Genomic DNA, 27,050 nt, shown 5'->3' on the forward strand with positions numbered 1-27,050 from the left:
GAGCTAAGCCTGGAGGCTGCCCCCAGACCTGGCCCCAGTCCTGGCTTTGGCACCATTTGCCTCTGTGCTGGCTGTTCCAAATGTCTGGTACCATCTGTAGCCTCCATGCATGCAGGACTCTGTGAGCTGCTCTGCTGAGAGGTTGGGGAGCTCTCCCTGCCCCCAGAAGGCCCCAGCATTTTCCTGGTTGTAAGCTGCACACCCTGACCCCTAAAAAGATTTGCCCATGTCCTGACCCCCAGAACCTGTGACTGTGCTCTTATTTGGAAAAGAAATCTCTGCAGATGTAATTAGGGTAATGATCTCAAGGTGTGATCATCCTGGATTTAAGGTAGCCTTAAATCCAATGACTGGCAACTTTATGAAAAGAGGAAAGGACACAGACATAGGAAAAAAGTCATGTAGTGATGATGGCGGAAACTGGGGTGATGAAGCCACAAGCCAAGGTTACCTTGAGCCCCAGAAGCTGGAAGAGACAAGGAAAAATCCTTCCCTAGAGCCTTCAGAGGGAGTATGGCCCCTCCAACACCTGTATTTTGGACATCTGGTCTCCAGAGCTGTGAGAGAATAAACTACTGTTGTTTTGCCCGGTCCATGGTCATCTGTAATGGCAAGCCTGGGATACTCTTCTCAGGCTGAGACAGAGCCTGCAGAGTCCAGGTACCTTGTGGAAACAATCTTTAGATGGTGGGCCTAGGGGCCATCTGTAGGTGTGAACATCTGTCCTTCTCTGGCTAGCTCACAGGTTATACCATGTTGCCTTTCAAGGCCCGGGGTGGACCCTTCATTCAGCCATCACCAGGAACTAGGGACCTCACTCCACACTGGATCCAACAGTGATGGTGAACAAGCCAGAAAGACAACAGCAGGAGCCAGGGCCCTGGGGCCCATTAGGGACTGACCAAGACCAGGATGTGGTGGGGGCATGGGGTGAAGGTTTGAGGTTGTAACCCTATGGTGAGGGGTCAAGTTTGCCCTTTGCACTCTCGGTTTCTGCCTGGCACCATGTGGCTTTCACCAAACCTCTATTGTTTTTGCTCACTCGCCCTCAGAGAGGAGGGGTTCCACCTTCTCTGTACGTGTGGGGAAACTGAGGCCCCAGCTGGGAAGAGGTGAAGCTGATGTTCAGGCCTAGAATGAGCATACGTGATCTGTCCAAAACGAGGAATTAAAAGCACGAACTTGAACCTTCTGTTGCTTGCAGAGCCCTCTTGGGCCTGTTCTTGTAAATAACGTTTTATTAGAACACAGCCATGTCCATTTGCTTACACCTGGTGTATGGCAGAGTTCAACCATTGTGACAGAGACCATGTAGCCTGGAGAGGCAAAAATATGAGTATTTACCATCTAGCCCAGGGGTGTCAGACTCATTTCCACTGGGGGCCACATCAGCCTTACGGTAGCCTTCAAAGGGCCGAATGTAATTTTAGGACTATATAAATGTAACTACTCCTTAACAGTTAATTGAGAGCCTGGTGCTGCCACTGGGGTAGAAACAAGGTGGGATAAAACAAGGTGGAGGGTCAGATTTCGCCCTGTGGGCCTTGTGTTTGCCACCTGTGATCTAGCCCTTTCCAGAAGGCATTTTCACCCCTGGTCAATGGGTCTCACCTGCAGTTTGAGATCCACTGGTCTAGAGCAACATGGAAGATCGGGAGGGTGGTGGGAGTTGCGTCTCCTGCTTTTGGGGGCCTCTGAACCATCTGAACCAGCTGAAGGATGCAGGCTCCCCCAAGATTCTGCTTCTGTAGGTTTGATGTGGGGAGCCTGAATTCTGAGTGGGGGTCCAGGACCCTGCCATGCAGGCCTTGCTGGGAGGCCTGGATGCTAGAGCCACCATGGCTGTGCCATGTGAAGGTCAGCCTCAGTCAGGGGGTGAGCAGGCTGTTCAGCCCTCGGTTGGTGGCACAGTGGTGATCATTGTTGGTTCATACAGCCAGAGCAGGTGTTTGCTGTCACTGTCCCCAGGCTGGCTGGGAGTATAGTGCCTGGTGACTCTTGTCCGTGCAGTGAGCCTGCTGGTCTTGGTTGGGTTAATTGTGTTACACTGCCAGGCTGCTTTAGGCATTATGGAAGGCTCTGTTGGCCTTTCTCTGCTGTTCTCTGCACTAGAGGGTTCCTGGTTTTGGCTCAGGGCCTGTGGCTCAGTGCTGCTCCAGTGAGGGGAGGTGAGGGCCTCAGGGCCTGGGATTGTTTTTTGTGCTGAGGATTTCTCCTTAAGCAGGACTGGGAAATGCCATTCAGAGGTCAGCGGTAGGGTCTGGCTTGGGGGGTACTGGCCTGAATGCAGTCCTGGGGGAGCATCACAAATGGGTGTTTCCTGCTGATTGTGCCCTCTGGGGGCACTTGTAGTCACCTAGGGACATTTTTGGTTATCGTGACTTGGGTAGAGTGGTGACAAGGGATACAGCTCCACACCCTGCAGTGCCCAGGATGACCCTACCTCAGAGAACAAGCTGGCAGCACTAGCCCTGCAGTGCGCCCCTCTGTGTGCTGAGATTTTGCAGGTGCAGATGGGTCGGTGGAGGTCCCTGATGCCATGAGACATGTGATGACAACCCCAGCAGCTGATGGCATCCTCCCTGGTTTGCAGGGGGGTGGGGAGACCAAGGCTCAGAGAGCATTAGAGGGGGAGCTGGGGTTGGACCTAGGCTAGACTAATCCAGTGTCTGTTTGTGTTCTCCCATCCATGCTGTTCTGGGAGTTTGCCAGCTGGTTAGGATGGGGCATAGACTGCTGGAACCTTGTACACTGAGGAACTGTTCAAGGAGCAGGCTACGAGTGGGCGGAGATCTAGGAGGGAAGTGGTTGTGTGGTAGGGGCCCTGGGACAGGCCCTGCATGTGGGTGATGGGGAGCCATGGAGGGTTCCAGTAGGATAGCGACATGAGTGACTAGAGGTGCTAGGGCTCATATGCGTGTACTCAGTGGGTTGTTGCAGTGATCCGGAGTAGGAGCCTGTTGGCTCCCCCATTGCCCAGATGAGAGACGTTGAGGCATGAGAAGTCCCATGGTTCACTGTGTGTGGAGGTGCTGGGTTCAAACCTGTGCCTGGATCTGAGACTTGGTATTTCTTAATGCCGCCATGGACAACCATGGCATACACTGAATTTCAGTTTGTAGCTGTTGGTCGAGGACCTCCGAGTTTGTCCCTGGTGTTTTACAAATCAGATATGTATTGCGTTCATTCCATGTGTGCAAGCAGCCAGGTACAGGGGTGGGCACAGCAGTTTGGGGGGTCAACAGTGAGGACAGAGGGAAGGCCGATTTGGGGCATTTAGGGGTTAATAATAACTGCATTTATTGGGAAGTGGGAGGAAGGAAGGGAAGGTGGAGGCCCCCTGGCTTCGATGGGGAACCTGTAGAGAAAGAAGCAGGGATGAAAGAGTCCCACCTCACTTTGGAGCTTGTGGGGTGTCACAGCCCTTTGTTTCTGGCCAGGGTGTCTCTGATCGCCTCTTCTCCCCTCCCTCCTGCCACCATGTCCAGTGGGGTCCCTGGGCAGATATGGGTACCTTGCTCTGTTGGGTCAGGGCTGTGGTGCCACCAGCTGGGTGGGGGTTCATGTTCACAAACAAGGAAGCCACCAAATGTCTCGTGGTCCAAGGTCCTGGAAAATCAATATTTTATTATTTATCAAATGGAAACAAACTGTGGTCAGGGCCTTTTCCTTAGGGAGCTTAGATAGGCATGGAGGATTCTGCAGCACCTGGTGCCTGGCAGGGCCATGCAGCAGGCTTCTTGCTTCCTCCTAGGCGAGTTTAAACCCAGATGTCCCCTCTAGGCTTTGCTCCCTCTATGTGAATTGGTAGTCACAGTGATCTCTATCTCCCTCATTGGACTATGGTGATACTTACATGGGTTAACCCGTGTAGCATGTCCAAAATGGGGCCCTGTGCACAGATGCTTACTGTGTGCTCGCTGCTGAAATTTTGGAGGCTGTGCACTGCCAACACAAGGCAGGCGGCACTCCGTGGGTGCTGGGTGGGCATATGGCAGGCATTCAGCAGGTGCTTTGCAGATGCTCAGTGGGTACACGTGTATTCAGCAGGTACTTAATGGGCATGCAGCAGGCACACATGTAGTCAGCAAGCATCCAGCAGGTATACAGCAGGCACAAAAGGTGTAGTCATTAGATACCGAGCAGGTATATAAAGGGCATTTAGCAGACACTAAGCAGGCACAGGATGGTGATCTCCCTGGGGGCAGTCCTGCCTCCCATTCACTCTGGAATCGCCTTGGTTTCCCACTACAATGCCTGGTTTCCCCCATAAGCAGCAGGAGTGTGGCATGGGGTCCTGTTCTCCATCTGGGAGAGTAAATCGGGTGCTGAGGGCACAGAGCCAGGTGGAGAGCATGATTGTCTTTGTGGAGCTTAAGTTTGCTGAACTTAAGGGAGAAACTTGGAGTTTATACTGACCATGTGCAGTGTGACAGGATGGGGTAGGAGGGGGTGGATGGGCCCCCCAAGTGCCCTGGGGAGAACATGAGAAGCATTGGATCTTTCAATGAGATCCCCCGTGAGGTGCCCCTGCAGAGGCTGGGTTTGGATAGAAAAGGCCCTCCTTCAATTGGTATTTATTGAGCACCCATGTTGTGTGGGGCCCTGGGGACTCCCTGCAGAACAAGTCAGATGGGGCCCTGCCCTTAAGGGAAACCATACTGGTGACCAGTTGGTCCCTTGCCATGGCCCTAAGGTCATAGCTCTGAGAGAATGGAATGGGCTGGGGGCTTTTTGGGGGAGGTGACATTTGGGCTGAGCCCCTGGTGATGAGGGTGAGCCATGGATGTGGGGAGTGTGAGGCCAGTTGTGGGGGCAAAGGCTGGTTGAGCTCAGTGGGTTTTGCCTCATGGGCCCTGTTCTGGGGCGGGGGTGCTCGGTAGGGTTAGGAGCAGGGCCTGACATGTGATGCAGGTTTAGCAAAGATTGTTCTAGCCACAATATAGGGATAGGCCTGGAGAAACCAAGGAGGGGTCTTCAGGGACCTGAGAGGGTGTTGGGGTAGGTGTCCCCTGAGGGAGGGCAGCACCAGGGGAATGAATTCAGACTTGGTACAGACCAGGACTTGCTGACTTGGCAGTTCTTTCACCTGAATCAGAAGTCTGATTCCCAGGGTTATGAACAGGGATGTTTATGTGAAATGGCTTCAACTTCATGTTCTTGTACAAGGAGAGGCGTTTCTGAAACAGAGAGGAGACCTCAGGCACTAATTCCATATGTGAAATTCCTCCTTGTCCAAGGTCCCATCCTTACGCTTCTCTGGTAATGGAGGTTTCACCCCAAATCCGGAGCATGGTCTTCTGTCCAGAGGGTTGAGTCTACAGCAAAGGACAGACTTTTTTCCTCGTCGGCTGTCAAGTGTCTGAGCTCTCTGTTTGCAGATAGAATCCTTGGAGCTCGGTGGTCTCCTGAGTGCCCTGTGCCTGGGGCTCCCTGTCAGGAGAAGAAGATCCTGAGAGTGCTAGCTAGTTCTCCTTCCCTGCCAGCTGGGGTTGCAAGGAAGGGCTCTGCCTTGCCTTTTTTTTTTTTTTTTTAATATAAAAGAAACCATTAATGTCTCAAAACTTTGGTAAAAATTGAAAACAGAAAACCCAAAGTGCTTCTCTTTTCTTTTGTTGAGGCAGGTGGGTGCATGCCACCTGGTCACTCACCTGGAAGTCTCTGGGAAGCAGAGTGCCCAGAACTGGTTCTACAGGGCTACCAGCCTTTGGGTTGGGGACATGGGGAGGCAGAGTGCACCCCACAAAGACACAAGAGCCATCCACCCTGCCAGAGACTTGGTGTAGCCACCATGTCCATGCCCTCCTGGCTAAAGCCTCTCTCGTGTTGAAGTCAATTTCAGTGTTTCTCAGGTAACTGAAGAGACAGATCCCTGCAGCCCTCTTCCACGGGCCCTTTTGCACCCTTGAGCATCACACTGTCTCTATCCCTCTGTCCTTCCAGTCAGGTGGGGTTTGATAGCTATAATTAGGGCAGGAGCAGCTCATTAAGTTGTCACAGAATCAATGCACAGCCTCAGGAGTGATTGATGGGCCCAGCAGCCTCTTTTATGCCCGAAGTGGCAAGCAGCCACCAATTCCTGCTACTGGCTCAGCAAATGCAGGGAGGAGCCCTGAGCATCCATTATAGGGGGCCTGCTGGGGGCCACTTATGCCCAAGAGCCTGCCCTGTGGCCCCTTCGACACCTGGCCAAGTGGATTGTCATTGCAGTTCAGGCCCTGTCTCTGCCAGCTTCCCCCAAATGACTCCTTTCTTTGCCTCAGTTTCCCTCTGTAGAGTTGTTCAGATTAGACAGTGTGCCCTCCTGAAGCACTTAGCCTTGTCCCTGGCCAGCATCAGGGTCCCCGTGGGGCAGCATGAGAGCAGGGTCTTACCCAGCACACCCAGTGCGATGGCTTGACATGTGACGATTGCCACGACACTATGAATGTCTGCTCAGCATCCTTTTTGGGAAAGTGTTGTATTTGTTTCTTACCACTTTTTCTTTTGAGATAATTTTAGATTTAGTGAAAAGATGCAAAGACAGCACAGACACTTCCCATAACCCCTGACTGTGAATATCTCACATGACCAGGGTGGACTGGTCCCACCAGCACAGCAGCATCATCGCAGTTCTATTAAGTAGACTCCAGACTGCATTCGGATTTCCCCAGGTGTGCCCTGGTGACCTGTCTGTGGCCTAGGATCATCTCCAGGGTCCCATATTGCAATAGTCATCCTGTTGCAATCCCAGATCCGTGATCATTGCCCAGGGTTTCTGGTTGTCCGTGACCCTCGCCAGTTGAGAACTGCCCAGTCTCTTTGTAGACTGTCCCTCAGGGTATGGGTTGTGGGGCGTTTTCTCACGATTGGGCCAAGGTGGTTTTTTGGTAGGAATTCCGCACAAGTGACATGCAAGTTTTCTTTTAATATTTTTTCTTTTTAAAACTGTGGTAAAATATACACAACATCTTAACCATTTTTAAGTGTACAGTTCAGTGGCATTAAGTACATTCACATTGTCGTGTAGCCATCACACCATCCACCTTCAGAACTTCCTCATCTTCCCAAACCGAAACTCTGACCCCTTAAACACTAACTCCCCATGTCCCCACCACCATCCTAGGGTACCCACCATTCTTCTTTCTGTCTCCGTGGATCTAACTCCTCTAGGGACTTCATATAAGTGGACTCATACAGTATTTTTCCTTGTATGTCTGGCTTATTTCATGGAGTGTAATGTTCTCAAGGTTCATCCATATTATAGCAGATGTCAGAATTTCCTTCTTTTTAAGGCTGCATAATATTCCATGTATGCATATATGTATCACATTTTTTTATTCTCTCATCCTTCAATGGGTACTTGAGTTGCTTCCACCTTTTGATTATCGTGAATAATGTTGCTGCGAACATGGGTGTGCGGATAGATGAAGATGCTCCTTGACTTAATGTTGGTGTTAAGTTCTGATAAACCCATTGTAAGTTGAAAATAATGCTAAGTCAAAATGCACTTAATACACCTCACCTACTGAACATAGCTTAAAATGTGCTCAGAATACTTAGTCCACAGCTGGACAAAATCATCATCTAACACAAAGCGTATTTTATAATAAAGTGTTAAATATCTCATGTAACTTATTATTTGTATTGCTTTCATACCATCATGTAAAGTAAAAAAATCATAAATTGGGGACCATTTGTAAAATGTCTTTTTGAATCCCTGCTTCCATTTTTTCTTGGTGTATACTCAGGAGTGGGATTGCTGGGTCATATGGTAATTCTGTGTTTAATTTTTCAAGGAATCTCTATATTGTTTTCCATAGTATTATAGCTGCATCTCACCAATAGTGTACAAGGGTTCCAATCTCTCCACATCCTTGTCAACAATTGTTATTTTATGTTTTTATTTGTTTTAATTCTAACCATCCTAGAGGCAGCATCTCATGGTTTTGATTTGCATTTCCCTGGTGATGAGTGATGCTGAGCATCTTTTCATGCGCTTATTGGCTGTTTGTAAATTTTCTTTGGAGGAATGTTCATTCAAGTTCTTTGCTCCTATTCGAATTGTGTTGTTTATTTTTGTTGTTGAGTTTTAGTAGTTTTGTATATATTCTGGATATTAATCCCTTATCAGATATATGATTTGCAAATATTTTCTCACATTCCATGGAAATGGGGCCTTTTCACTCTGTTGATTGTATCCTTTGATACACAAATGTTTTTAATTTTGACAAAGTCCGGCTTACATATTTTTTCTCTTATTGACTATGCTTTTGGTGTCATAGCCAAGAAGTCATTGCCAAATCTCATGTTATGAAGCTTTTTTCACTGTTTTCTTCTGAAGTTTATAGTTTTAGCTTTTACAGTTTTAGTTATAGTTTTAGCTTTAGGTCTTTGATCCATAATGAGTTAATTTTGATATGTGGTATAAGGTATTGGTCCAACTTTAGTCTTTTCTTGTGGATATCCAGTTTTCCCAGCACCTTTCGTTTGAAGTGACTGTCCTTTCCCTGTTGAATGGTTTTGGCACCCTTGTCAAAAATCACTTGACCATATACACAAAGGTTTATTTCTGGGTTCTCTGTTCTATTCTGTTGGTCTATACGCCTGTCTTTTATACCACTACCACAGTGTCTTGATTCCTGTAACTTTGTTGTAAGTTTAGAAATCAGGAAGCATGACTCCTCCAGCTTTTTTCTTCTAAAAAGAAGAACAAAAAAGATTGGCTCAGTGCCCCGACTGGTGAGGCTTAGTGGGTTGGGTGTCATTCCACAAAGCGAAAGGTTGCCAGTTTGATTCCCAGTCAGGGGACATTCATGGGTTGCAGGTTTAGTCCCTGGTTGGGGGTGTGCAAGAGGCAACTGATTGATGTTTCTCTTGTATGTCGATATCTCTCTCTTTTTCTCCCTCCCTTCCCCTCTCTAAAAATAAATAGTCTTTCTTTTTTTTTTAAAGATTTTATTTATTTATTTTTAGGGAGGGGAGGGAGGGAAATAGAAAGAGAGAGAGAAACATCAATGTGCGGTTGCTGGGGGTTATGGCCTGCAACCCAGGAATGTACCCTGGCTGGGAATTGAACCTGGGACACTTTGGTTCCCAGCCCGCGCTCAATCCACTGAGCTACGCCAGCCAGGGCTAAATAGTCTTTCTTAAAAAAAAAAGAAAGAAAAAAAGATTGTCCTGGCTATTCAGGGTCCCTTGAGATCCCATATAAATTTTATGGTGGGTTTTTCTGTTTCTGTAAAAAAACATTGTAGGGATTTTGATAGGGATTGCATTGACTGTAGATAGTTTTGGGTCATGTTGTCATCTTTACAGTATGAAGTCCTGCTCTCCTCCTCCCAGCTGTGTGACCCTGGGCAAGCACATAACGGGCCTGGTCAGTTTGGGCCTGGCCGGGTCCAGGAGTGAGGACTGGACCTGCACACACTTAGTGGTCTGCAAAGGGAGTTGTGCCCTGGGGAGCTACTGACTTCGAGGAGAAAGGAGGCTGCCAGAAGCTGGGGCCAATTCCAGAAGGTTGCCTGGAGGAGAGCTCTGTGGTGGAACAGGAGGGGGATAGGGAGGGGAATGGTCTTTGGGAAGAGAGGAATAGTGGGCATGAAGACACAAAGGCCTGGGGGGATTGTCTGAGGCGTAATTGTGTTACAAGGTGAATCTGGGTAGGGGGCAGGTGGCAAATGAGGAGAGAACGAGGATGGAAGCCAGATTTCCTCAGGCCCCAGAGAGCCAAGGTGGGAGCTTAGGTGTGATCTTGAAGCTGGCTGTAGGGATAGGGAAGAGGAGACCCTAGAATAACTTTGAGTTTAGGGAGAGCTTGAGAAAAGATTGGTCAGGGGCTCTGGCTGGTGTGGCTCAGTGGATTGAGTGCCAGCCTGCGAACCAAAGGGTCAGTGGTTCGATTCCCAGCCAGGGCAAATGCCTGGGTTGTGGGCCAGGTCCCCAGTGGGAGGCACATGAGAGGCAACCACACACTGATGTTTCTCTCCCTCTCTCTCCTTGCCCTTCTGTCTAAAAATAAATAAATACTCTTTAAACAATAGATAAAAAAATTTAAAAAAAAAGATTGGCCAGGGGAACAAGGAGCCTAGGTGCTGGAGTCATGGGACCTCAGGGGGCTCAGGAGCTGTGATGGAGAGGTGACTGCCAGGCCTGCTATGATGGGGAGGCCTAAGGGAGAAATGGGCACCTCCACCCCGGGTTTCTGGCTGTGACTTAGGGAAGATCTGGCATCTGCCATCTGCCAGGGCTAGGAGGAGCAGGGATGCAGTTGTAGGGTTCAGGAGAACGAGAACCTGGTGGGGACTGCTGGATGGAGGAGGGTCCTATGTGAATCACAGAGGCTTCCAAGTGTAGCCAGTGGCACTCAGGGGTTGATGGCTGACTTGGCATTTAGGGCCTCCCTAGAGGAGTGACCGTGAGAAGCACAGAGAGTTGTGTTTGAGGAAGCTCAAATCCAGGGTCAAGGCCAGCGGAGAAGTAGGGGGACAGAGACTAAGGGGGCCCCTTGCAAGGGCAGCCGTGGGTGCCAGGCTGGAGAAGTGCCCTCATTGACACATATCTGATTGGTGCCGGCTCTGAGCCCTCATGATGCATGGAGGTACAAGGGCTGCAGCTGCTTCTGCAGCAGCAGGTGCTGGTGGTGGGACATGGGGGTGGGGCATATTGAGCCCAGTGGTGCCTTGAGTGAGGTTTGCCTGGTGGGGCAGGAAAAAGTGCACCTGGCGGAGGACAGAGCATCTGTAGAGACTTGGCATGGGGGTGATGCACATGAGTAGGTAGTGCCCAAGGGGACAGGATTGTGGGAGGCTCTGTCTTGGCCTTGTGCTCCTGCAGGTACGTTGGACTTCTTCCTGAAGGTAGCAGTGGGAAGGGTTCAGGGGGTCCCAGCCCCGGGGAGATGAGAAGCAAAGGATAGCTGCTGTTCCTTTCATAATCATCTAGGGAGGAACCAATGGGGAAGGAGGGAGACACTGGGAGGAAGGATGTCCAGTGCCTGCATAGGGGTGAGAGAGGGTCAGCCAGCAGGGTATGGGGGCTGGCCAGGGGTCATGTCCATATGAGGCTGTGGGCAGGAATTCGGGTGAACTGGTGAGCTTGTTGACATCCTCCTGGGACCCAGTGGGAAGCTTTGAGTGCACCCATGGGTATGTGTGATCTGAGAGCACAGAATCCCATGGACAGGTGAGTGTCTAGGTCACATCTGCCCTGGGCGGTCTTACTTGTGCCTGGATGACAACTCATCCCTCCAGATGAGTTGTCATCAGGTCCCATCCTGGAATACACTGGGTTCAGGGGTCCCTTCTGCACCTGCTGTGGATGGGTTTTTCACTCCCCCATTGCCTGTTCCCCACTGGCCCCTCTGCCAGCTCCTCCTACCATGGAGGACCCCTGACAGGGAAGGTGACCAGATCACTTTGGCTTAAATCCTTCCTTCCACTGGCTTCTCATCACACTCAGAGTAAGGTCCTGAGAGACTCTGAGCCCTTCTTTCTCCCCATCACTTACGGCCTGCCTGGCCTGATTACCCTTGTTCCCTTCATCAGGCTCACTCCAACCCCAGGGCCTTTGTACTTTCTGCGGCCTCCACCTGAAGTACTTGTCCCAGCTCCAGTGTTACCTCCTTGGCCACCTGGCCTCCCCCCCCCCCCCCCGCCCCACCCATTTCCTGCATGGCCTCTCAGGAATCCTCTGCCTTCTTTCTGCATCTATTGCCTGACTCAGTGCCTGGAGCATCGTGACCTGTTTATGCTGTGGGCAAGCACATGAGCTGGCAGAGCTCATCCCAGACAGCACGGACCTGCTGGCTCCTCCTGCTGCCTCTTTCCCAGCACCCTCGATCACCTGGCTCCCTGTGTTTCTAGGTACACACCCAGGCCTCCTGTCCTGCTGCAGTGCCCAGTGGACCGTCTCTAGAGGGGATTGGCAAGCTGGGCCAGACACACAGGTTTTTCTGGGACTACTGAGTGGCCAGGCACCCGGGCTATCTTGAGCTATTCCCTTGTATAGGGACTGGGTGTGGGTGTCCTGTATGCTGCACCCGCCCTCCCCTCAGGAGCCCCTAACTCTTGAGAAGCAGCCTGTGCCCACCGAGCCTGGCTTGTGACCCCTCTTGCCTTTGCCATTGTCTCCTCCCCGGAGGCTTTGCAGGCCTCTGGGCATTAGGGAGTCTCCTCTGATGGAGGCCTCTAATGGTTAAATGCAGCAGTGAATTTTGGGGGGTTTTGGCTGAGGATGAGACCTGCATTCTGGACCTCGCTTGGCCCACATGCAGCCTGCTAGCTCTGCACCTTTCTGTCCCAGTTGGCTTGCTTCTGGGGGTGGGATTGGGGCTTCCTCCCTTTGGGCTTTGGGTCAAGCCACACAGCTGCTGAGCTGGAACAAGGGGCAGCAGGAACGAGCTGGGCTTGGTGGTCCTGGGTCTGCAGCTAGCTGGGTAACCTCAGGATGTGCCAACCCTCTTAGAGCCCAGGCTCAGACTTGGGGTGAGAGGGCACCCATGTTGCCCCAATGCCTGTGGGGCAGGGAAGCTGTGGCCCTGCTCTGGCTAATTAAAAATCACCAGCCAGGAGTCCAGGTCCCAAGTTGTTGGCACTTCTAACGTTTCAGGAGAAGCCAGCAATCCTGATGTTTAAGTTAATCTAAAAAAAAAAATTTAAGTTGGCCACCAGTTTACATTTTTTTAAATGCCCTCAGTCCTCAGGAAGGCTGTAGCTACAGCTGCCACACTGCTGCCTGCCAGGTTGGCAGGACTTGAGAGACCCACCCCAGAGGATGGGTAGCTGCGCCACTCCTGGCATGGGTGCCAGGCAGGTCTGTTCATCCCAGGCTGCCTCTGGAGGGGATGTGCAGTAGCCAAGAAACCATGTGGCCAAGGGTCTCTGGTCAGCACTTCATGTTCTTTGGCATACACCTGTGGGGTCATGGTAACTTCCCAATTAGAGGACACAACTCTAAGGACAGGGACATTGTCCTTGGTGACTGTCCCTCACTCACACTGTTGTCCCACAAGTGGGGGCTCGGAAAGGGATGCTCTGGGTCCTGATGGCCACTCCCCTTCACGCTGATGTGTACTTGGCCCTTGGCCACGGCCTTGAGGCTGCTTTTCATTTCTTCAGGGGTTTTTTTAATTGTGGTAAAATTCACAAAACATAAAATTTATCATTTTAAAGTACACTTTTTGGTGGCATTTTACACATTTATAGTGTTATGAACTGTCACCTCTGTGTAGTTCCAGAACATTCCCTTCAACCCCAGAGGAGACCCTGTCCCCATGATCAGTCACTCCCTATCTCTCCTCCTCTGGTATCTAGCAACCACTAATTTGCTTCCTTTGTCTGTGGATTGGCCGGTTCCGGGCACATCATATTAATGCGGGTTTTGTGTCGGCTTCTTCCATGAACATTGTGTTTTTGAGGTTCATCCACATTGTAGCTTGTGTCAGAGCTTCACTCCTTTTTATGGCTGAGTAATATTCCATCATGTGGATGGACCACATTGTTTATCCTTCATCCATCAATGGACATTTGGGTTATTTCCACCTTTTTGGTGGCTGTGAACACACATGTGCAAGTACTGGTGTGGATGGAGGTCTTCATTTCATGGGCTTTGTACCGAGGAGTAGACTCACTGCATCCTGTGGTAGCTCTGTGTTTAAATTGTTTAGGAACTGTTAACCTCTTGGTGCTTCAAACAGGAGCGTGACGTGAGTTGAACTTAATAAAGTCAAGGAAGGAGCTTCTGGCAGCAGTGTGCAGAGAAGGCTTCCAACAGGAGGTTGGGGAGGAGGTTACAAGGGCATCTTAGTGTGAGATGACACAGGCCAGGACCAGGGTCCTGCAGGTTGAGCTGCTGGGACTTGCTCACAGAAGCGACGAGCGGCTGAGGGAAAAGGAGGATCTGCAGAGAGCAGGTGATGTCCTGCTGCCTGCCCCCACCTCCGTGGTTTTGCAGCCAGGCCCTCCTTCAGCCCACCCTGGGCAGCTCTCTGACCTGACCTCCTTGTGGTCTCCCCTCAGTGTCTACCTGTCCAGCCACCCATGCCACCATTGGTCTTGTCTCCACAAGCCTGTAGTATTTGCCTTCCTGGGCCCTTGTCCTTACTTTCTGTTCCCTGGGCTGGGGACAGTTTCTCCACAGTGAGGCCTGACCAGGGGAGTGTCTTTTGGACCACACACAGTTCATGTGGTGTCCACCCCACTGGGGCGAGAATGTGGTCTAAGGGCAGCAAGGCAGCCTGAGGGCCCACCTGCCCGGTCCCCAGGCTTGCGGCAGGTGCCACCCAGGGCCCCAGTGGGGTCTTGGGGGCTCAAAGCAGTGCTATGAGGTGCCTGAGGAGTACAAGATTGGCTGGGCAGGCCCGGGAGCCTGCTTCCCTGACCATGAAATGGCTTTTAGGGTTATTATGTAACTATGTCTAAAAAATGGAGCGTAAAAGCTATTTTGGGTCTATGGTAATGAGGGCATCTCACTTTTATATTATCTTCCCTGGGGCCCCTGCCATCATGGGGTGGGGGCAGCATTGAAGGAGCTGCTGGTGGGAGATGGTTTCAACACAGGACCTGTGCAAGGCCAGGTATCAGCCTTTGGATGCTGTGGACAAAATCATTTGTTTGGCATTGGCCTGAGGCAATTGCTTGTAAGTCATCCTGCAGCACCTTGGGTCCCAGAGGCTGGTGAGTGCTGACCCCTTGGCCTGAGAAAAGTCAGCCTCCTTGTCACGTCTGGGACACCACATCCCCAGGTGGTTCAGGCATCTGTCAGAAACTTGAACTGCCAATTTCAAGGTAGCCAGGCCAGGACACATCACGGCAGCAGCATCTGGGTATGGCTCCCCGCCCAGGCTGAAGGGTCCCTTGCTGGGAGACATTTCCCTCCATTTCCCATGAATGGTGTCCTGGCTGGTGATTTCTATATCCAACAGAAATGAGATAGAAAGTTAAACTCAGAGGATCCTTTCCCTCCGGCACAGGCAGAGAGAGATATGTGCTTGTATCTCTCTCACCCCCAAAGCCATGTGAAGGCACCAAAGGGTATCTTTAGTCAAGGCAGAGAAATGACAAGTTTTAGAGTTTTCTCTCTCTCCCCCCATGTGCAACACACATGGATACACACACCCTGTCCCTCCTGCTCCCCTTCCCTGGAGACCCACCTAGAGCTGAGGGTACCCCATCCACACCCTTGAATATGCTGGGAAGATGTCTGCGACCCACTGTCCCTATGTGGGGATCCCACTCCCTGGTCCCTCCTCTCTGACCTCTGACGTTTATAGGGCCTCTGCACTTCAAGCCCTCCCTTTCCTTCCTCAGCTCTGTCCAGCTTGAAGTCCCTCTCCATGGCCTCGAGGGAGCCATTCCCATTCTCACAGAACCCCTAGCTGTCTGGATCATCGCATTGACTCATTTTGGGGTTCACATCGGTCTCTGTCCTAGAGAGGACAACCCAGGTGTCTGGGCCCAACTCTGAGCTCAGGAGGCTTGCTCACCCCAGTAATGTGGTTTGCCAAGGCCTTTCCTGTGTTCCAAAGAATTCCTCTCCTGCCAGCCACCTTGTCCCCTGCACACTCCAGTGCCCAGCCCCCACGTGGGGATATCCCTAGAAAGGAAGCAGGCTGGTCTTATCCTGGGTCCACCTTTTTCCACACAGACTCATCTTGGAGATGGTCCAGAAATCACAGTGGAGGTGGCTTCCCTCCATCCACCTCCTGCTCCTTGGGCAGTGTCCTCACACTTCCTGGAGTGGAGGCCCTGCCCTGGGCTAATCCTGCAGTGGTTCCAGCTCCTTGCTCTTGCAGGGACATCTTTTTGCATAAAGCTGCATTTTAGACATCTCCCTCAGGAGAGCTTCCCAGACATGAGATTACCAGGCCAGAGAACAGGAACACATTCAGGCTGTTAATGGACGCTGCCAGATGGCTCTGAGGACACTTTGGGCCACCTGCCTCTCAGGACCCTGGTCATTTCTGCTGAGGCTGACGTGTGCTGAGCAGGTCCATGTGCTGGTCTTCAGCACCTCCTAGGGTGCTGCTAGGGCTTCACCCCTCCGCCCCTGGTGACAGTGGAGGAAATAGGCTCAGAAAGGGAGAGCACGGCCCAAGGGGGCCCAGGGCTTCAGGAGAAGTCTGGGGCTTTGCCACCATGGGATGGTTCTTAGCATGGGATTCAAGGTGACATAGAATTGGGTGACTGTGACTAAAGAGTGCCCCCCCATTCATGTCCACTCCGTACCTATGAACGGGACCTTTGGAAAAAGGGCTTTTGCAGATATCATCAAGTCAACATGAGGCCATCCTGCAGGAGGGTGGGCCCTAAATCCAATAACTGGTATCCTTACAAGAAGACAAAACAGACACACTGGGAGAAGGCCAAGTGAAGACCCAAGGAGGTGGGTGTGATGTGTCGGTAAGCCCTGGAACGTCATGGACTGTGGATTGCGGCGGTCACCAGAGGCTGGGAGATAAACCTGGGACTGACTTGGTCGTAGCTTCTGGAAGGAACCAGCCCTGCCCACACTCTGTCTCAGACTTCCACCCTCCAGGCCTATGACAGAATAAATTTCTGTTGGTTCCAGCTCCCTGGTTTGTGGTCATTTGTTCTGGCAATTCCAGGAAACACACAGTGCTGAAGAGTGGGGGATGGGTGGAGAGGGGCTCCAGGGTCAGAGTCCCTCTGGCTCCTGGGGAAGCGCCTCTCCTCCGGTGACCTGCCACCCGAGAGGCCGCCCGAGGATTGGGAATGTACATCCAGGGGTTGTGCAGCCAGAGTGTGCATCATCCTAACACCTGTCTCTCTTTTTCACTAGGCAAGGGACTTGATTAACCTTGTTCCAAACTTTATTCCCGGGCTTCCTCAGCTTAATTAGCTGCACAGAATGAATTGTGAGCCATACTGTCCAAGGGATTTGATATCAGAGATCTGATCTTATCAGCTACAGAAGCCAAGTAACATGAGAATGCAGTCGTGGTATAAATGAGCATCTCCAAGCCCCTTTTTCATGCCTGGTCATCTTTAGAAGTTGACTCGATTCTTTTTGTCTCATTCTTGGAAGCTCTTCTCGCCAAAAGCGTCCTAGCTATGCGATCCCTCCACAGCCTCCTGCTGTGCCAGGGCAGGCAGCCCCTGGGAGACCTGGAGAACTTCTGGAGGTCTCAGGCGAAACCAAGTGCCCTTGGTTATTCAGATGGGGTCGCACTGTGTGCTGGGGTCAGCCACCTGCTTCAGGGGATGCTGGCCAGTAGTGAGCACACTCAGTCATGCTGTGGGAACCAGGTGCTCAGACAGATGGGATGAGGTTGGCGCTCAAGCTCTGGTCATCTTGTGCCATGCAGGGCAGCCAGTTTCCTAAGGACATGATGACATGGAACCAGAGTAAAAAAGTCACAGCAGTATGGCTACCACCAGATGACAACAAAAGGGAGTCTGCTCTTCCAGTTGGCCTTGCTGGTGTCTCTGGGCTTTGCCTTTGGGCTGAGTGTGGACCTTGCAAAACACTACCCTCTGCTTCTCAGTCAGGGCCCTTCACCGTCTCCCAGACCAGCCAAGACTTGTACAGGGTAGGGGTGGGAACCTCTGCTTCGTAGCCCCCTTCAGACTTGCTGGTGACGTGCTGTGGCCCCACAGTCAACACTTGGATGAGCAGGTGAGGGGAAATCACACTGCTCATAACATCCCACCCTGACACTGTGGATGTGGTGCCCAGATGCAGGCCAGAGGGAGGTGTGTAGCCAGGCTGAGCTGCCTACCCAGTGAGGCCCCACATCCCTGTTGCAGTGCACCCAGGATGTTGGGGTGCAGTTGGCTTAGGGTTAGGCAGGTTACTCCCCATGAGCTTTCAGGGAGGTGTGTTATAGGGATAGGCCCTTGGCAGCTCCTGGGTCTGTGGCCAGGCCCTATGCTGTCCTGATCTGGGCTTCAGCATTGTCCTCCCTCCCACTTTGCCATGACTGTCCATCAGAGCTGACCTGGCCTTAGTCTCCCCCCTTCTTCCTGGGCCTCCATTTCTGCCTAGATCCTGACTAGTTCATTCTTTATCCTGGAGTGTCAGCTTGATGGTCCCTGTCATCACCTCTCCCCAGCTGTCTAGTCTCAGGTGCTTAAAACAACAAATTTACTCCCTTACAGTTCCGGAGACTACAAGTCCGAGATCAGGGTGCAGGCAGGGTTGGGTCTTTTGGGGGCCCTGAAGTAGAGTCTGTCCCAGGCCTTGCTTGTATCTGTATCATCTCAATTTCTGCCTCTATCCCTGTTTGTCTCTGTTCTTGTAAGGGTACTGGTCACTGGATTTAGGGACCTCCCTAAGTCTGGGATGACCCTTAACTAATTATATCTGGAGACTCTCCATTTTCAAACAAGGTCACATTCTGAGATTTCAAGTCAGCATGAATTTTAGGGGATACTAGTCAGGTCCACACAGGAGCTGAACTGCCTCACCCACTGTTCCAGCTCCGTCCTACAGCCTTGCAGTCACCTGCGGTGTTCTTCAGGTGCTCCCACCCATTTCCCAGCCCATGATCCCAGTGAGCTGTCATGTCACTTTACATTTGGGGAACTGATGCTGGAAATGCTGCCCATAATTTTCCTCCCCTCTGCCACCCAGCAGCCCTGGAGGAGTGTACTCCCTTACCTCACTGACTCTTGGGCTCTACAAGACCAGGTACAAGAATGCCCCTCCCCACAGGCCACTCTGTACCCTGGGGACTCCAGCTGGGAGAGTCCTGGGATCCCTGGTCCTGGATGGCTGTGGTGAGACTCTGGGTTTCTCAGCTGTGGATGGTCACTTCCTGGGGTGGGCGCTGGTCCTAGAGGCATCTAGGGAGGCCCAGCGAGCAGGGCCCCAGCCATCAGGGCTCACTGGCCCCCTGGATAGACACAGGCAGGCAGCATATCCCAGAGCAGGTGCCGTGGTCTGAATTGTATTCCCACGGACGGACAAGTTCACCTCTGGAAACCCTAATCCCCAGCATGATTACATGTGGAGATGGGGCCTTTGAGAAGGTGATGGGTATGACTGGTATCCTAATTAGAAGAGGAAGAGGAGAGAGTCCTCTTCACACACACCCAGGGAAAGACCATGCAAGGACACGACAAGAAGGTGGACATCAGCAACCCAGTAAGAGGGCCCTCCCCAGAACCCCACCCTGCCGGCATATTGGTCTCAGGCTCCTATCCTCCAGAGCCATGAGAAATAAGTATCTGTTGTTTAAGCTGCCCACTCTGGTTCTTTGTTACAGCAGCTTGAGCTAAGGTAGAGGGTTGTTTTGGAAGTAGGGGTCAGGGAAGACTTCCTGAGGAGGTGTATGAACAGAAACCCAGGTGATGAGAAGGAGCTCTGTGGAAACTTCTGAAAACGTATGGGGTGAGTGTTATAATCTGAAGGCAGAAGTAAGGGCTTTGTGGGAAGTTGGATTTGCTAGGAAAAGAGCCTGGTTTGTGACAGGCCTCTCCTGTCACTGGGCAACTTCAGAGCAAGTCTGTTGTCCCTCAGTGTCTCAGTTTCCCTGCTTGTAAAAGAGAGAAGCCAGGTCTTCCCCCTGAGCGCTGCCGCAAGGCCCCACTCAGCATGGGCGCCCAGGTGGCTGGTGGGGCTGGGGTCTCATTTTCTGGGAGAGAGGCCCCCATGAGCCAGCTGTGCTGAGCTCAGACCCCGAGGGATCCTTCACACATCCCAGCCGGAAGGTCTGTGCTCAACAACCACACCAACAGGGAAACAAACGTGCTCCCAGTGGACCCTCTGATTCAGCCGGGGCTGGGAACTTGGCAGCGAGCACAGAGCCTGATTAAAGGCATTCCGAGGCGCACTCGGTGTTTGTGTATCTGGTTCTGTATTTACACTTTGGGAACGAATGAGGAGGCAGCTGGGGAGTGTCTCACTCAGCCGGGGGGCTGGGTGACTCAGCCTGGAATCCTGCTGGCCACAAGCCTGTGATGCTTTCATTCATTCCCTCATTCATTCATTACTCCCTTTCTTGCTAAGCAGATGTGTGATGCAAAACTCCCGTGTCCCTGGCATGCTTCAGGCGGTTGGCTAGGCTCTCCTCACCGTGGAGCCCCCATGGTCAGCGTGGGGGCTGGCTATGAGGTGGAAACAGGGCAGCAACAACATTAATAAGAATTAACACAAAATAGACCAAAGACCTAAATGTAGTAGCTGAATCTATGAAACTCATAGAAGGAAGCATAGGTGCAACTCTTTCTGGCCATAGATTAGGCAGTGGATTTTTAGATGCGACACTGAAAGCATAAGCAACAAAAGAAAAATAGGTTAATTGGACCTATCAACATTAAATATGTGTGCATCAAAAGACTATCAAGAAAATAAGAAGAACTCATAGAATGGGCCCTGGCTGGCATAGCCCAGTGGGTTGAGCACGGGCTACAAACCAAAGGGTTGCTGGTTCGATTCTCAGTCAGAGCTCATGCCTGGGTTGCGGGCCAGGTCCCCAGTGGAGACCACGTAAGAGGCAACCACATTGATGTTTCTCTCTCTTTCTTCTTCCCTTCCCTTCTCTAAAAATAAATTTAAAAAAAGAACTCATAGAATGGGAGAAAATATTTGTGAACCATATAGCTGATAAGGGATTAATATGCAGAATATATAAAGAGATCTTACGATTCAACAGGAGAAAGACAGGGGAGGGGGCAGGGGGGACTAAATGGAATGGGAAAAATACAATAAAGATTAAATTAAAGGACAAGGAAAAGACAAAGCCAGTTTAAAAATGGGTAAAGGGCTTGACAGACATTTCTCCAAAGGTGGTACACAGATGGGCAACAAACCATGAAAAGGGGTTCGGTCACTAGTTACCAGGGAAATGCCGATCAAATCCACAATGAGATATCGCGTCACACCCATCAGGATGGCTACTGTCAAAACAACAGAAACCAACAGTATTAGAACCCTTATGCATTGCTGGTAAGAATGTAAACAGTGCAGCCACTGTGGAAAACAGTATGGCTGTTCCTCAAAATCAGTTACAGAGTTACCATATGACCTAGTCATTCTACTCCTAGGGATATACCTAGAGATTTGAACAGGGACACAAACAGTCCACAGTCCACATGTACACCAATGTCCACAGCAGCACTGTTCACAATTGCCAAAAGGTGGAAACAACCAAAGGGTCCATCCAAACACAATGTGTGTGGTCTGGTCACACAAGGGAAAATTATTCAGCCATGAAAAGGAGTGAAGCACTGACACAGGTTACAACAAGGAGACAAACTGGAAAACGTCATGCTGAGTGATAGAAGCCAGACACAAAAGGCCACATAATGTATGATTCCATCTATGTGAAAGGTGTAGAACAGGTAAAGCCACAGAGACAGAAAGACGCTTAGTGGTTGTCAGGGGTGAGAGGAGGCGGGCAGTGACTGCTAATGGGGATGGGGTCTCCCTTTGGGGTAACAGAATGTTCTGGGACTAGGTAGAGGTGTTGGTTGCACAACATTGTGAACATACTAGATGACATTGCATGGTATGTGTTAAAATGGTTTGTTTTATGTTACGTGAATTTTGCTTCGATAAAAAAGTTTAAAACAAGAAAAGCTGTCTCGGGCCTCCCTAGTTGGGTACCTGTGAGCACAGCCACCTCCCCCAGAGTCCGGGTTTCCAGTCCTTCCCAGAGTGTGTAAGGGGAGGCATGGGAGGAGACAGCATGGCCCACGGACATGTGACATGAGTGGCACTGCTGTCTCGCAGCCACAGGATGGAGTCTTGAGGAGTCCCAAGTTAGAGCTGGTGGCCCTCGGCCCTCTTCTCCTTGGAATGACTCTGCCCAGAGTATTTGGTGCTGTCCTCAGTGGCCTCAGTGAGATGTCCACAGTTGTGCACATGTCACTTACACTGAGCAGTTTGGGGGGAGGGCCCACTGTGGGGAATGGAGCCTGGGAGGAACTGTCTGCCCTCCTTGAACTCACCACCTGCTGCCCAGGTTGAAACTAGAGCCAGCCTGGGGAGGAACCTGGAGGAACACAGCCAGACAAACTGGACGTACATGCCTACCAGGGAATGGTAGCCCTGGAAAACCCACTGGTGGCTCCACAAGACTCAGAATTAGATTTTTTCAAGGGCTCTTGGGGCTCCCTGCCCATACCCCAGTGGCTGCTGGAACACTTGGAGAACCTGGTGAAGCCAAGTCTCTCCCTCACAGGGACACCCCCAAAGGTGGCTCAGGCCAGGGTATGCAAATCCCCACACCCCAAGTTCTGGTTAGAGCTCAGTCCCAGAAGCATCATGTGCTTGAGCTAGCTGTTGGGACTGTGTGTACTCTTTGCTTCCCCCTCATGGCTGGTTTTCAGGGTGGGCCGCAGACTGAGGCACATGCTACCTCTGCACTAGGACAGCCATCTGTTCTTCCTCGTGCCTCAGTTTCCTCAAGGTTGGGGTTAAGGGTCCCATGTGGGCAGAAGTAAAACATGGTTCCTGCCTGGGGATCCTCAGTGCATCCAACTCCTCCTCTTGTGCTTAGCGTCACTTGTTGTCGCTCATTCCCCGAGTGTGCTGAGCTCTTTCATTATGCCAGGGTCCTTATGGGGATGACAGTCTGATGGGAGAAGACAAACAGACCTTGGTTGGGTGTGATTTTGGACAGTAAGCTGTGGGGGAGGGGACTCTGTGGGGGTGGGGTGCTCAGTGTTGGGCTAGCCTCATGGAAGAGCCTCTTGGAGGAGGCAGCGTCAGTGCAAAGGCTGCAAGGCAGCGACCATCTCAGTTGGTGCAGCCTGGTGGTCAGGAAGAGCAAAGGTCCAAACTGAAGCCTTTGTGGTGATAGGGGGAAGATGAGTCCTGCTCAGAGCACATGACTTCTCCCCTGTCCATCCTAGCTTTGCAGGACAGAGCTCAGCCTTCAGCACACTGGCTCTCCTTAAGCTCGTTAAAAGGCCTGCCATTGCCATAGAGATTGCTAATGGGACTGGGAGGGGCTGGCAGTGGGGGTGTCACTGCATCCTGTTGGCACTGGGGTGTGTAAGGAAGGGACTGAGAACTGGGTACTGCCCTGGAGGAGTGGCTGCCTGTCACACCACATCTTCCCAGTGCCATTAGCACCTGTTCCCTGCCTGTGTCTCCACTTTGCTCAGCCCTGTGGATGCTGCCAGGATTGGGGGAGGGGAGTGTGCCCAGCAGGGGAATGGGCACTTTGCTGGGTGATCCCACCTCTGTGGCTAGAAAAGCTGCCATTACATAAGGCTCTCTGCAGGGGAGTGGGTGTTGGGCGAGGACATGGGAGAAGGACATGGTGCCTGGTGGGGCTTGGACACAGGATGTCTCAGGGGTGGGAGTGGTAAGGGGCTCTGCCTGGAAACAGAGGAGCCCAGGGCTGAGGTGAGGAAACTGGAGGGGGAAACTGGGCCAGAAGGGGGCTGTGACCCTATGGGGCACATGGTTCTTGAGAGATGGAAGCAGGGCAGGCTCCTGCCACGTGGCTCAGACACAAGAAGGATATGAGGTGGGTCTTGAGTCTGAGCTGACCTGTGATCAGGAAGGGGTGGGGACTCTAGCCTTTTTGTCTCAAGACGGTGGTGAGGGAGGGACACAGTGGGTTGTTCCTGTCGGAGACAGACCTGGCTGGGCCCCTCAGATGCTGAGAACCACCTGGGCAGGAACTGAGCGAGGTCAGCCTCTCTCCCAGCTCCACACAGCTTACAGGAAACAGCTGTTTACCTGGGTGAGGTGCTCTGCTGGGCTGGTGGCCAGTTCCCGGGCTTCACTTTCCCTCCAGTGTCCAAGGCCCCCCAGGAAGCTGGGCTGTCATTGGGGAGCGGGCAGTGTGGGCGGCCAGCTGATGGAGGCTGCTAGGGGCTATTTGTGAGGGACCGCAAGTAGCCTTGTTGTGTATACAGTCGACCCTAGCAACCGTCCCAGCCAGGAGAGCAACACCACCCCTTCCTGCGTGCCCAACCACCGCCCCTCGTTCATGACGCCTGCCTCCCATTGTGGTGTGATGGGCTGCAGGCTGTGCTGCCTGGGTCAGGGCATATGCTGTCGTTGCCGAAAAGTGGAATCAGCTGCTTAAGAGAAAAGAGGCAGATGCCAGGCCAGGTCAGAGGCAGCTGTTGCTGGTCAGGGAGCCCTGAGCTCCTGGCTTGGATGGGGGATGAGTCCCCAGTTGAATGATGGGCAGAGGACTTTGCAGGAATTCAGTCAGCCCAGATGAGAACTGGGCTCAACCCCGGTGAGGCAGAGGGACAGGTAGAAAGAGCCTGGAGGCTTGGGCAGGACCCTTGAACTCAGGCAGGGTCTGGCAGACCTGCTAGTCCTGTGTGTGCTGCCGGCGGGGTCCACATCCTGCACTTTGAAAGCCAGCGCTATGCTTCTGAGCTGGCCCCTCTGATTCAGGCTATTGGAAAGAAGATTTCTCTTGTGTCCGGGCGTCAATTCGCAGCCTCTGGCCTGCTCCCCAGTAACAAAGCCTTTGGCCATGATGAGAAATGGCTCCCCTGGGTGAGTGAGGGGCCTCCTCCTCACACTGCAGTCTCCAGGCCTGTTCTATACTCTCGCTCATTCACAAACCTGCCGTGTCAGCCAGCAAAGAGGGCTCCCCTAAGTTCACAAAGTCCTGGGACGGACTCCCAGGGCACCTTGAGTTTCTGATTCTGCCAGTTTGGGTGAAGGGACACCTGGCAATCTGAGTCATGGGGTCTCACACCCTCCATGACTGGTGCCACTAATCCCACTATTGAGTCCCTTCCAGGTTCTTGGGGGTGGCACTCTGCAGGGTGTGCTGGAGAGGGCTCCACAGCTCCCTCTACAGCTGCTGATTTCTCTCTTGCAGCTCCAACTCCAGAAGTCACAGTATCTGCAACTGGGTCCAAGCCGAGGCCAGTACTATGGTGGGTCTTTGCCCAATGTGAACCAGATTGGGAGTGGCACTGTGGATCTGCCCTTCCAGGTGAGCAACACCCTCCACCCCCTTCCCACACTCCCTCCCTAGTGGAGGTTTCCCTGGCCTCCCACCTGGGACACATCCACTCTGTGCAAGCGTGTGTGTATGATGGCTGCTGCAGACAGCTAGGGTCAGCAGACAATTGCCACAGCCCTCCCACCCCACACCCGCCTATTCCTTTCCTGTCCCTGGGATGGCCTGGCCAGGGCTCATCCAGATTCCCCCAGCCAGTCCCCTGTCAGCATCAGCAGACCCTGCAGTGAGGCCTTAGTCTGGCCTCAAGCGTTTCAGCAGCCACTACACCTGTGGCCGGCTGTGCGGCAGCGGGAACTGCTTAGGGCCTCTGGGGCTTGGCTCACTCAGCCTCACTAATCCGCAAGCCCAGCGGTTCTCAGAAGGAGGCCTTGAGGCCTGACCCCACTTGTCTGCAAACGTTTCTTGGCAGAGACCCACATAGCATGGCTCCTGCAGGCCACAGAGCCGCCATGCACATCCTTATCATAAATAGTGGGAGATAAGGCTCACCACCTGGGCGCAGTGCCAGCCTCTTTCCTTGGTCTGCAGGTGGAAGCAGAGGCAAGGTTGACTGGGGAGCTGGCAGTGAGAGCCAGGCTACCCCCAGCAAGCATGGTGTCTGCTCCGCAGGGACAGGTTCGTGGTCTGCCACACTTCTGTCCCATTGCTGAGACAGGGCCCCAGAAACAACCATATCTGTCCACATGCTGATAGGCCAGGTGCGACCCCAGGCTGGTCCCTCAAGGAGCTCAGCCCCCACATGAATAACCCCCCATCTGCTAGTCCTCCCATGATACTGCCACTGGGATGCAGCAGACCACTGGCCAGGGTCCCCCAGGCTGGCTCAGGGTCTGCTCAGCTCAGTTTTGGGCCCCTGGGGCATGGCCCTCCTCAGATAGCCTCCTCATTGGAACAGATGCCCTGGGGCTGTCATGCTGACCTTTCATCAGGGCACTTCTGAGTTGGGGTTCTCCTCTTTCCCCCACTCTCCCCTTCCTCTGTCTTCCTGTTCCCTCCTCCCTGGAAGGGGGCATCTCTCTGGACACCCTGAGCTTGCCCTGCCTGGGCCAGCGTGGAGCCCCTAGGGCTGAGGGTGCAGGGGCCTGCTGGGGCTCCAGGGAACCAGATGAGGTCAGAGTATCTCAGAGTCTCGGTTCTTTGCATTTCCAGCCCAGCGGATTTCTGGGGGATGCCCTGGCAGCAGCTCCTGTCTCTCTGGTAAATGAGCCCCTGGGCTGAGGCTTTTGGTGTCCCCAGCGTGGCTGCCCTCCTGGCCTGGTGGGAGGTTGTCTGTCTGACAAACAGAAACCAGTCTGCTCTGTACCCCCATGTCTGGAGAAGTGTGTGTGGTCATGTGGAGAGACCCCAACCCAAGAATTTGAGCATGCGCACCAATGCTTCATGGTTGTCCCATACCACATGCACATGTGTGTGCACAGATCCTAGATGCAGCCTGGTGAGCTGGGCTGTAGCCGGCTGAGCATCTCTCCGCCTCTGCTTCAGCCGCCTCGATTTTCCCTCTGCTTTCTAAGCATATCTAAGAGGAGGTGAGTGACCCCTACCCTCTGGTGTCTCTGCTGGATGGCAAGATTCCCTCCCTCTTTTAGTCACAGTCATCTCCCAAATGGCAGGGTGCTTTGTGGGTCAGAGAGAGACAGGGGTTCCTAGACACGGAAGAGCAGCCAGCCCTGAATGTCAGGCGAGGTGTTTGGATACATGGGGAAGAGCAGGTTTCCAGCCATGGCAGAAGGAAATTACTTTTTACCCCGCTTCCCAGAGAAGACAGGAGGACCCAAGGACCAGATGACATGCAGGGGGACAGGCTATGTCCAGAGCTGACTGAGGCTGCCAGTTCTTTCTGCAGTCAGATGGCAAGGAGCTTCAGAGTGCAGGGATGGCAGAGCGTAGGCTCCTGGGGGGTCCCAAGGGTATAGAGCTGGGAGAAGGATCAGGGCTTGACTGGAGGTGCCTCTTGCCAGCCCCAGGCACTAGAAGGAAGCCCTGTCCTGCCAACCATGGGCCAGGGCCCGTGGAACATACTTGCACTTGGCCTGTAGTGGTGCTGGGATATGGTAGGGGAGGGCCCTGGAGGCTCTAGGTTGAGAACAGCCCCAGGCTCAACAAGGAGACTACAGGGAGCCAGCACTTGGCCAGGTGGGCCCCTCAATATCCTCGG

The 27,050-nt window shown here is 52.5% G+C and overlaps 1 protein-coding gene across 7 annotated transcripts in view; it reads left to right on the forward strand.

The window, feature by feature from the left end:
* CRTC1 (CREB regulated transcription coactivator 1) overlaps nucleotides 1–27,050 on the forward strand; it is a 59,902-nt gene that overhangs the window by 5,093 nt on the left and 27,759 nt on the right. For 4 of the 7 annotated variants that reach the window (XM_036032604.1, XM_036032606.1, XM_036032607.1 and 1 more), the window contains exons 2-3: nucleotides 24,749–24,865; nucleotides 26,045–26,092. In XM_036032604.1, coding sequence (XP_035888497.1) covers nucleotides 24,749–24,865; nucleotides 26,045–26,092 — 165 coding nt within the window. The remainder of the gene's footprint in view (nucleotides 1–24,748; nucleotides 24,866–26,044; nucleotides 26,093–27,050) is intronic. The other 3 variants (XM_036032605.1, XM_036032610.1, XM_036032609.1) reach the window with 1 other exon arrangement.

Source organism: Phyllostomus discolor, chromosome 8 (assembly GCF_004126475.2).
Source record: "Phyllostomus discolor isolate MPI-MPIP mPhyDis1 chromosome 8, mPhyDis1.pri.v3, whole genome shotgun sequence".
Taxonomy (NCBI): Eukaryota; Metazoa; Chordata; class Mammalia; order Chiroptera; family Phyllostomidae; genus Phyllostomus; species Phyllostomus discolor.